Source organism: Salvia miltiorrhiza, chromosome 5 (genome assembly GCF_028751815.1).
Source record: "Salvia miltiorrhiza cultivar Shanhuang (shh) chromosome 5, IMPLAD_Smil_shh, whole genome shotgun sequence".
Classification (NCBI taxonomy): Eukaryota; Viridiplantae; Streptophyta; class Magnoliopsida; order Lamiales; family Lamiaceae; genus Salvia; species Salvia miltiorrhiza.
In genome coordinates this window covers 3,422,674-3,434,505 of record NC_080391.1, presented here as the reverse complement: position 1 = coordinate 3,434,505, position 11,832 = coordinate 3,422,674, and the positions used below count along the sequence as shown (strand labels likewise).

General features: G+C 37.1%; 1 protein-coding gene across 2 annotated transcripts; it reads right to left on the bottom strand.

Annotated features, from left to right (window-relative positions):
- Positions 1-56: 56 nt before the first annotated feature.
- LOC130985170 (DEAD-box ATP-dependent RNA helicase 1) lies at positions 57-5,872 on the bottom strand. 2 transcript variants are annotated; one of them, XM_057907989.1, is made up of 10 exons: positions 5,639-5,872; positions 5,326-5,560; positions 4,704-4,958; positions 4,159-4,313; positions 3,570-3,747; positions 3,095-3,282; positions 2,652-2,856; positions 2,189-2,294; positions 1,805-1,982; positions 57-1,645 (listed from the first exon to the last, which is right to left on the bottom strand). In XM_057907989.1, exons 1-9 carry the CDS (start codon positions 5,770-5,772, stop codon positions 1,879-1,881), a joined length of 1,560 nt encoding a protein of 519 aa, XP_057763972.1. In that variant the 5' UTR covers positions 5,773-5,872; the 3' UTR covers positions 57-1,645; positions 1,805-1,878. The 2 variants fall into 2 exon arrangements, with proteins under 2 accessions (XP_057763972.1, XP_057763973.1); XM_057907990.1 differs by having other exon boundaries at positions 5,326-5,555; positions 5,639-5,780.
- Between the last annotated feature and the right edge of the window lie 5,960 nt (positions 5,873-11,832).

Genomic DNA, 11,832 nt, shown 5'->3' with positions numbered 1-11,832 from the left:
GTAATTTCATATTCTTGATAACAATAATAATAATGTGTTACTCATTTCCTCCTGTATAAAACTAAAAAGCTTCAATCTAGGGAAACACTCATCTGAGCCCCCAAATTGTATGTTATAATTATAAACAATTATTTACAAAAAACCTGAATCCTAACTATTGAAAACCTATTCGACCATCAGTGATCAATATAATAGATGGCCAGTTCCTGTTTCACCTCATCTCACATGGAAATTCTGGAGGAGGAAATGAATCTTCTTCCTCTTCTTTTTTTTTTGTTTTTTTATTTTTTTATTTTTGATTCATTGCAATTTCCCTACATTTCTCCACATTCCTTTCTTCAACAACATGCTTGAAAATCCCTTGATACATGCATTATTCGTTGTTTCGTCTACACATCTTCCGGCGTTCCATCTCCCTTTTTTTCTTATTTTTTTGGGGATTCACAGCAGCGAAAAATGTGTCGTTTTCTGCGAGCAGATGAGGGCTGCTTTGTTCGATGGGGTGTCAGACGACGGATAACTTGCTCATGAGCACGTAGGTGACGAATGAGAGGATGACGGGAAGGAGGTAGATGGCCCTGACTTTGGTTGCGGCCTCCTTCTCCGGTCCAGCCTCTTCCACGATGGTCTCGAGCATCGGGGCGTGCGACACCTTGTGGGGTTGAATCACCGGCGAGGGCGCGACCTCGATCAAATTCAAGTGGTGCATGTAGCTAATTTGCTTTCTCATGATTGTCGGGGGGAAAGGAGTTATTTAGTGAGAGAAAGAGAAGATGATTTGCAATAGAATGTGATGTAGAATGTGTTGTGCGATGTGATGTTTCTTAATGTTCGAACTCGTGCAGTACATATACGAGATGGGGAGGGGAAGGAAAAGTGAAAATTATGGGCCGAAATCAAATGCAGAAATTAATGGTAGAAGAAGAGGCCAGGTGTTTGGTTTTTAAGATTGATTAATAACAAAAATTGCAGTGGAACGCCTTTTACGGAAACGCATGGAATTACAGTCAGATTATTCTATTTTATACAATTATTTATGTGAAGATTTGCACAAATTATTATGAATTAAGCAAGAAATGCATCATTGACATCGATTAATCAAAATATCAAATAATTAAATTGGTGTGAATTGTGATGTTTACAAGGATTACCGTATTAATTTATCATCTCTTATCATAGAACCCGCTATATGCGCCCGACCCTGAAGATTTAAGTAAATAAATACAATACATATAATTAAAAGAGAGAATAATCAAAAATACGTCTACCATTCAATAAAATCCTCATTTGATTTTTTATTTTTTAAAATCAACTTTATTTTTGAGCTCTGATTAGGACAAACGGCGAGGAAATGAAGTGCAGCATTCGAGAAACATAAAATCAAAATCAACAAATATTATATCGCATAAAGTCTAGCTATCTCACTGAATAAAAAGTTGTGGGGGCAAATTAGGGATGATAAAATTATAACGGATAAGAAATAATACTATAATTAGAGCAATTCATCAAAACTGAGAAAAACTATAGCCTAAAAGAGTATGCAACAACAATTTCACCTTTTTTTTCAAAAAAAAAAAAAACAATTTCACCTCCGTTTTGGAAGACCGGAAGCTGCTTCGTCGCTGCCTCAACACAATAAGCACAGCTGAAGGGAACACAAACAGCACAATAAATATTGGCAAAAATAAAAACAAAACAAAACAAAAAATACCAATACACCAACGTCTGTGTGTGAGTGAGGGAGGGTGTGTGCGAGTTTATGTGTTTATCAATATGAATACTAAATTTCGATACGAACACTGACCTGTTTATACAGAGATGGAAAGAAACTGCTAGAGTCCGGAGGCAATGATAATTCCGGTATATTATTTCGCTCCTTTAAGCAGATTTGTCGTTTTTCTTAGCAATGCCACGGGTCTTGATATTAACCCTGGTTTTCTTGTGCTTTTCTGATTCGACGCTCTCTTTCAATCTCGCCAGTGCTAGAACGTAACAGTACCATGTCAGAGAATTAAGTTACAACACATAACAGATGAGTGTTAACTGTTATGTAATGTTCAGCATGAGATCTCCTCCCCTTGGCCTCAATGTGTATTAACATAAAAAAGACACAGGAAAAGGGCATCCCCAGATTGCCAGCAGCCCACATCTAAGAAAAGAACGTGGATGAAAAGCGAAGATTTCTTACCTGTGCTATACATGGAACGAAGTGACTCTACTGATTCAGATGGAACAGAATATTCAGCACAAGATTCATTGTCAGCTTTTTGTAACAGTCTCTTAAATCGCACAACCTGAAACCAAAACATCAAGAAAATTAAAAATGCTAATTAAGAGCAGATAATGAATTAGAACTTATAGACCATGTTAATTAGCTTAACCAGCATTCGCAAGGGAAGAAAGTTGAACAAAATTTGCAGACGAAATACGCTGACAGTCAAAAAAAATTAGAATGAAAGGTGATTATAATTGGTAGTAACAAATCAAGTCTTCAACGTAACTTCAGGTGACAAAATTTTGGGTAATCTTTGATCACATGTACAAGGGGGGGAAAATTACATTATTCAGAATAAGGAGGGTATCTTTTAACAAAGAACAACATTCTTTTAGCATCAGTAATTAAAACCAACAAATAAGATTATTACAAGTACCTCATCATTGCGTAGAAGTGTAAAGCAACGGCCACTCTGCCCTGCCCTTGCAGTTCGACCAGCACGGTGAATATAAGTCTTGATGAATCTAGGCATATCATAATTGATTACATTTTTAACCCCTTCAACATCCATTCCACGAGTCATTGCATCGGAGGATATAAGAACTTGTGTTTCTCCTTCTCTGAATGACCTCAATGTCTTGCTGAGAATATATGTCATTCCATATTAGAAAGCAATTTGGTAAGCTACTTTACTTAGCATTGTATACTGGACAACAGAATAAATCAGAAAATTTTCTCAGAAAAAGTACTTGACAACTAACAGTTATATGATATTGGGAATCATTCCTTTCCAACTGGTAAAATATGGCAAGTAATATAATTGTGAGTTACCATACAATAAAAATTAAGAAAGATTGAAAATAGCTATGCCTAGATCACCTTCGTATGGACTGGCGTTGAAGACGAGAGTACTCTTTGATCTTAATTTGAAGGTCGCCAAAGAAATTCAACAAAGTGCAGAGCCGGTGATTGGACTCTACGGATGAAGTGAAAACAATACATTTCTCCCCTTGCAAAGTTTCCAAAAGTGCAAGTAGATAAAGTGGTTTAAGCTTTGATGTACACACCTGCATAAGGATTGAGAAAATGCTGAGTAACCTCTCAAAATTTTACACCTACTTAACGGCATATACAGAATAGTTATGAAACTTTTTTATAAAATCGAAAGCTTCTAATAAATCATCACTAACTATGTATACGAGGGGTAAAAGAATGCGTGTTAAGCATATCCTACAATAAGAGCTCTCACTATGTTGAGATAAGTAGATTATTTGGAGCTCAGCACATATGGGATATAATAAAATTGCAATCTCATGAAAATGGAGTATATAAGAGGTAGAAGGGATTATCATACCACTTTATAAGATTTCAAATTCTCAGGGAACTGGTACCGGCTTTTTCCAGTCGTCAAGAACAATGGATGGTGAAGATCGAGTTGAGCAAGCTTACTTGGGTCCTGAGTTAGTGTGGCTGACAGAACCATCTTCACAAGCCTTGGATATGGCTTACCCTTAAACCCCCTCTCGACTCCACTGGTATTCATGTGTAATTTTGAAGAAAAAACGACTTAGCTTAAATTTGAAAACTGTGTATCTGAATCAAAATTACAATCAAACAACTTAAACAGAATGAATGCAGATAGGCAAGAGACTATCACCTAGCAGTTATTGCATATGACATAACAAGGAAGATTTAAATCAAAATTAATATTGAATGTGGTTCTAATTACAACATAAGTATTTGTTAGTACCTATTATATTAAAACAAAACCCAGATTGTCTTTCCATCTGCCCTCATTCCCCACCCCCACCAGAAATACATAAATTAAATCGCATTGACTAATACAAATATCAAACACAAATGTACATTTAGCAGACAAGACAGACATCATGAAATCAACCAGCAGAATGAACACAAGAGTGGGAAAAGAACACGATACTCACAAACTCCTAACTGTCTTTAGTGAGCCAAATGTGGGTGGGTTAATGGCATTCCCAAAGGAAAACTGACTGTTAGTTGAAGAGTTTGCCAACTCAAGGACAGTAGGCAGCCAGGATTGATAAGCTTCCCTTAGTAATCGATCTGTTTCATCAACCACCTGAGATAGGTCAACCATTTCAGCTTTACAGATATTGAACATCAAATATAAGCTAAGTAACAGTCTGTTCAGTCAACTAAACTAGAAGCTCATCAGCGAGTTGGCCGTGTGTCAAGGTTAAAAACACGTATTAGGTCCCCAAAAACATATGATGATTAAAGAATATTTATAAGGTCATCTAAGGCTTAAGAGCACACCTGAAAAAGTAAACCTCAAGCAACAAACAAGGAGATATGATCATAAACTTGAAAACATGATATTATGGGTTAGACAGATTCAAAGAGAGACCCATATCCGGACATTCAAGTAATGACGAGAATCGAGATAGTTATCAAGAACTTCAACAGAACGAAGATTGACCGTATGTGAGCAGATAAATCGATTCCTTACAAGATAACAAAGATGCTCGACTGTGAAGCCCTTGGTATGGTTAATGTGGTCCATCAGCCGTCCAGGTGTTGCTACAAGTATGTCTACTGAACTTCTTATCTCCTGGCAGAAATATTCAGAATCGCAACAAACACCAATACCCATAGTAGGTTTCTTGATGAGCTCTGAGATTTCATCAACAATAGAGGATTGACCAACTGCTAAGCCCACTGACAATCCCACCGCAGGAGCCAAAGCAGCAAAAACTTCCTTGACCTGAAAAAAAGGACACATAAGCTAATAACTTCATGCATTTGCGACATACAACATTACATGTTCAAGCAAATACTTATCCAGATAGTGATAAAACAATCCCACTAATTCATAACAATTCCTTCGCCGTTATCAGCATGGCAACAAAATGTTCACACTTATGACACAGCACATGCATATCAACTTGAAACTATGCAAATGTCGTATCAACCGTGAACTATGAACAGAAAACAGAACATCAAAACCACATAAAATCTCAATTTGATAAAACCAGCTGACGAGCACTTGTAACACATTTCATATCATTATTAACAAAAGTTCAATCAAACCGTCGCAAAATTTTATCAAAAATGAGGAAATAATATGAGACCTGCAAAGCCAAGTCGCGAGTCGGCAACACCACCAGAGCTCGAAGGCATTTAATCGTGCGGGTCGAGAGCATCTGCACAATCGGTAGAGCATATGCGAGAGTCTTCCCGCTTCCCGTTGGCGAATTTATGCAGAGATCACGCTCGAATGAACCGGGACCAATTGTTTCATGCCAAACAGCTGCTTGCACCGGAAACAGTGAATCGAAACCCTTATGCCGCAACGCCGTCTCTAACCTAGCAAAACAACATTCTCTAATACACATTTCCACTTGTTCCGGATCATTCTATATAGAGATTTGAAATGTGGAAAACCTGGGGTCAAGGAAAGGGGTGGAGCTGAGCGGGCATGAATCGGATAGACTGATATCGACGGGGTCTCTCATCCATGGTATCACTGGCAAACTCTTCTTCTTCTTCTTCCTCTCCTCCGCCGTCATCTCCGCCATTACTCCGCCTTGATTTTGCTCGCTTCTTCGTTCTTCCTTCTTCCACTGTAGTCTTTCCCGGCTTAGGGGTTTTGGGCGGAAAAATGTGTGCAGATAATATTTAATTATATTGGGCTGCTCTGTATAATATGGGCTTCAGGCCCAGTTTAATTGAAGATGGGCTAAACTCATTAAATTAAATTAGTTAAATTACTAATATCTTAATATTAACAAGCAAAGATAATACTACTATATAGTATAAAAATAAATAAACTCCATAATTATAGCATCTTCGATATATTAAAATACTGAATTCAGTTGATAAATAAAATGAGCTGACGTGCTAATGAATCCACTAAGTTTTAATCAATATTTTTAATAATCTTCCCTCAGGAGGAAAAAAAAAATTATAATCACAGGTGATCCAATTTATTTTTCTTGAATAAAATTATGTATGTCGTACGTTTGATATTGACAATATTTTAATTAGATGAAAAGTCCCCCAAATTCATATGAGTATACAATGAAGGGCATAACCAGTTGAAACCTAGGATTAATATTTAAACTCTAATTTATTGCAATTAGACGCCAACATTGTTGATTATCTTAATACATGGATATTTAATTATGCTAAAAGGAGCTATCGGTTCATAATCATGTGGTTTACCCCAATAATGTTTTGAGTATTTAATCGCTAATCATTCATTTTATTTATTGTTGTGGACTGTTTAAAAACACCAATGATAAATTATTAGTCACAACAATTACGCAACAAATCTATCACTCGGGTTTGACTAATTGTACTTGGGTATAAAATTGCAATACTTTGTTTAATCACAATCCAGTACTATTATTATAGATGTCACTTAAATTATCTTTTCCAAATTCACTGTGTACAAGTAGAGTTATAAATAAACATAACTATTCGCAAATATTTAAGATTCGATTCAAAAAAAATTATTCGAGACTTGATTCGATAACAAAAGAGCCGAGCTCAAACATGACAGCACTCGGCTCATTGAGCTCGCAAACATGTTCGAATTCGATTGTTCGCGAACACGTTTGCGAGTCTGTTCACGAACCTTTAATAAAACTAGTGCACGAACCTTAAACGAGCTCGAGTAACATATTAATCAAGAATTTTTTTTTGATTTTTCAACGAATTCAAACTCAAACATCATGTATACGAACATTATCGAGCTCAATCTCAAATTTGACATTATCGAGCATTACCCGAGTCAAGCTCGAGCTCGACAAGTGAATGGCGAGACGAACTCGATCAACAAGATAAAAGCTCAAATCAAACTCGAGTCGAGCTCAAATAGTCAAATATTTAAACATATTTAAACGAGTCGAGTTCGAGCATGTTAGTATTCGATTCGATTCGGCTCGTTTACATGCCCTATTTACAAGTAGTCGCAAAAAAAATACTCATATTATTAGATTGGATTATTTTAACTTTTGTTGCTGTTTATTGAACCATATTATCTGTTGTAAAATAGCGATATATTGTACGGCACAAATTAAAGTTGATCAACAGGAAAACAAGCCGTTGAGTCGTTGACTATTAAAAGTTGAAAATCAAATATAAATAGTCATAACTTCGAAGCACTATAGGAATATTTATTTATGATCAATTATCAATAATGTCGAGATCATTTAATAATCCTAAAGTCATCAATAAATTTGACACGTATTTCGTACAAGGGGGCGTGAAAGTTGACCACTGTGGATGGCCATAAAATTATTTAGATTGATTGAAAAGGAATTTAGTCATTTTATATTAAATTTCACTATTTTTATAATTGGTCATTTAATTTCGTGTTTGAAAGTCATTCACGTTCATTGGCTTTGTTCGAAAATTGAGATTTGTATGATTACTAACATAATGCATATGTATTTTACTTCCTAATGTATAAATATACACATGATGTTGTGATTAAAGTAATATACGAGGTAGTAATTGTTTCAGAAACCTTCTCTTGTTTGTTTCTTTCATCAACGAGAGTTTTTTATTTTTAATCTGCAGTTTTATATTTCTAGACCCAGTGGCGGACGCAGGATTTCTATCAAGGGGTGGCAAAAAAAATTATATCAAACGAAACTAAATATATATATATAAATTATCCATAGAAATTCAATCTATATTTAACCACAATGATTCGTCATAGTTTGAAACTTATGTATAATAGCATCATTAGAAACACAACTAAACAAGCTTCCAAAATAATATTAAGGACATATTTATAAATAAATAATTAATGAGGGGTAATATAGGTATTTCATATCAAAAATCAAGGGGTGGCAATTGCCTTCCCTTGACTCTATGTGCGTCCCCCCCTGTCTAGACCAGCCTTAATTTGTTTGGTAAAAAAATAAAAAAACTAATTTATATAGGTTTGAATAAGTACACATTTATCATTTCTTTATGTTCCGGGTGGTATAATTAAAACATGTACGGCATATCAGTACATTTGATGATTTGATTTGATGATTTGATGATATGTATAATTTTAGTAATATATTAGTTTGGTAAATAATACAGATGCTGAAATACATATTCCGCCCTAAACTAAAAATATGATGTAGTTTGAAGGGCACGTATTTTAATACTCTCTCCGTCTCAATGAAAGCGGTGCGTATTCCTTTTTGAGCCGTTCCACCGAAAGTTGTAGTGACCCGCTCTTTTATATATTTTAAATCCAGTAATGAGTGTTTATTTTTGTTCATCAGTGAATGAAAACGGTTATTATCCTGATATGAATTCAGCTTATGATCCTGAATTCATATTATTAGAGCAGTCAATGATATTATTTCAGAGTTATAACTGACTTAGCAAAGTCACGTTATTATTTTTAAGCGAGATGAAATTAGATTTTATTTTTACTTAAGTCATGGATTATTTCCGACTCGTGAGTTAATTAAATCTGCGGATTTAATTTGTATATTAAAACAACGAACGAATTAAATCTACGGATTTAATTTAGATTCATTTTATAACTTATCGATTTTAGCGAGATATCACATGTCGAAATCGAGATTTATTTAAATAAACAGTACCAAGCAGATACGAGCACGCGATCCACTTTACAGTTACAGAATCACCGAGACATAGAAAATACATCATTAATCCTATACTATATATTTTTTTCTTCTTTCTTTTTCTTTCCACTACCTTTGCTCCCCACATCATTTTGCCACCAACTCCACTTCATTTTGCCACCATTACAACGCCAATAATTCCTTCATCCTCCACTTAGCTCTCCACTCCACCAAACTTCCCACTTACTCCCTCCATGTCCTTTAACATTTCAGTCAGTAAACTCCCTTCACTCATTTCCTTTGACACCAGAAACCAGAAAATTTGAAGGAAAGAGATAGAGTTTGTAAAACTGCTGCCAACTTCAAAGGAGGTAAGTCTTGGCTAAATTTTCCCCAATTCCTCCTTTATTCACCTGCATTTATTAAAACAACAGCACCTTCAAATTCATTTCAGTTATTTCACACTTCATTCGATTCAACAACAAGCAATCAATTCGATCACATTCGAGGTATTTACTGAGCTCAATATGCTATGTCCTATAATGCATATTCTCCATCCAAGTATGATCAGTATACACATGAAAATAGGCTCCACATTTTAATAAGAAAGGATACACCCTAGCTCGTGATCGGACAATTTTAGCTATGACATCCTCACACTGTTAGATGTTAGCACTGACTTTTCTCACTCAACTGAATCAATATGCATACTCCTCGACACCAATCGCGTAAACGAAAACAAACGAGACTAGATAACTTAGCTTTAGGATGAGTGGTACTGGACTGTCGGAGCTCTGCGACTCACGGCGACGGCGGCTCCGGAAGAGGCGACTGCCGGACTCTTACTGTTAACAACAGCGGCTGGCGGCGCTCCCAGGCGGCGGCGTCGAGCGGTGAAGGGTAGAAGACTCCCGACCTCAGCGGCGAATCTCGCCGATTCTGGAGTGCAGCGGCACGGCGAAGCCGGCCTTCCAGTAGCAGCAGCGGCGTCGGGGCTCGGGGAATCGACGGAGGCGTCGAACTTTTACCTGCTCACTGGAGGAACGCAGCAACAACGACGAGATTGAGAGTGGGCTGAGGGGACTAGTGCTCGACCAGAACTGAGTTCAGAGAGGAGAGGTCGACAGACGAATGAGGGGCGGCCTCACTCACCGGCAACGGCCGTTCGCCGGATTTCGAAAGTGGAGGTGGCAGATTCAGATGATGGAGAAATTAGGGCTTCTTCTTCGTTCCTTCAATAGATTCGAGGGAGAGATGAACGTTTGAAGCCGAGAGGAGATGGGCGAAGGGAGTGTCCGAGTCAGGCAGAGCAACGACCGGCGACCGTTCACCGTCCTTCCATGGGCAGCGGCGACGGCGGCGATTTCTAAATTGGGAGGGGAGAGTGACAGCTCTGTTTCGGAGAGGATAAGAAGGACGTTGAGGGATTGACGTTGACGAGGAGAAGCGGCGAAGCGTCGACCTCGCCGGGCTCCGGAGCTGCAGCGGCAGGCGCCTCGGCTGAGGCCGGTTGGAGGCGGAGCGAGAGGGAGAAATAGAGAGAGAAGGGCGTCTGCTTTGAGAAGAAAAAAAAAAAAAGGGGGGGTCGTCTGTTTTGGTGAAGAGAGAGAGACCGATAGTGAGAGAGAGAGAAATGGGCTTTGACTTTATTTGTTGTTTTGATTTGTATGGGCTTTATTTAATATTTGGGCCGAAAATTGGGCCTTCTATTTATTTTCTTTGGGCCTTGTTGTATTTATTTTCATGTAGGCCTTTATTGTGTCTCTTTGGGCCGAGTTTACTAATGAAAGCCCAACTGCATTCTATTTTAATTGGGCTTTAGTTTAATTCATTGGGCCTTTGTTATATTATTTCAGTTGGGCCTTATTTATTTTACTCAGATGGGCCTCTATTACATTATTTCTTTGGGCCGAATTTATTTAAATTGAAGCCCATTTATTTTATTGGGCTGTTATATTATCTTCGTTGGGCCTCGTTTGATTTATTTAATTGAGCCCAGCTAATCAAATTATTTATTTATTGGGCCAAGATTTATTTAATTACTTGAGCCGATGAATTATTTCAATTGGGCCTCTCATGTTAATTATTCAAGCCCACTTCTACTTAATTAATTATTAGGCTGCCTTATGTTGAGCCTTTTAATTATTTGAAATTATATTATTATTTCCATTCATATTCGTTAAGCCTGATTAATTCTTACGTGATCATATGTCGAATGTTCAGTTTAACTGCCTTTTATTCAGCTATAGCGAGCGAGATTTATTTAATTGACGGATTAGAACACCCTAAGAGAACGGATTAATTTTTATCCGGCTTCATGAGACGAGACTTAGCTTTTGTTTAAATCCGATAGCCTGGATTAACAATAGAAATTCCCTAATTATTATTTCAGAATAATAATTCATGCATAAGAATCATGCATCATTAATTCTGTATTCTCAATAATTGAGAATTTTCCCTCGATTTAAAGTCTTACGTTATTTTCTCGGATTAAAGGTCGAGCGCAAGAATAAGAGCTCGTCAAGGAGTCATTAATCTGTAGCAAAGCTTTGCTATCAGGTGGGCATTACTTTCATATATATCAAATGAGTTTAAATGTTACGTTCAAGCAAGTTATTTCATGACTAAATTAATTGAAGTTATTTCAAATATTGTCTTGCCATAAAATGTTTTAATTTCAGTATGATATCTATCTGATGTGGCTTTTATCATGTAATCGAATTCGGGTCTTGAGCAGTTGATAGCTATCCTGCCAGGGCTAGTGTACACCAGTGGCCGTGAGTCATCTAGCGGGTTGGCCGGTCAAGTGACCGTGAGAGGTGGCCACCTCTCCGGCACAAAGTTCCAGATATGATAGATTACAAGAGAACTTAGACTGCAGTCGAACTTTAAGAATCACAAATGAATTTAGTAAGCTTGGGCCTTTTAGCGAAAAACTCCCTTGCTGTACTGTTTATTATGGTATGACAATTTACAGTTTTGAAGCATGTATTTTATACTTAGGCATACGTGCCCACTGAGTACTTTTGTACTCAAGCC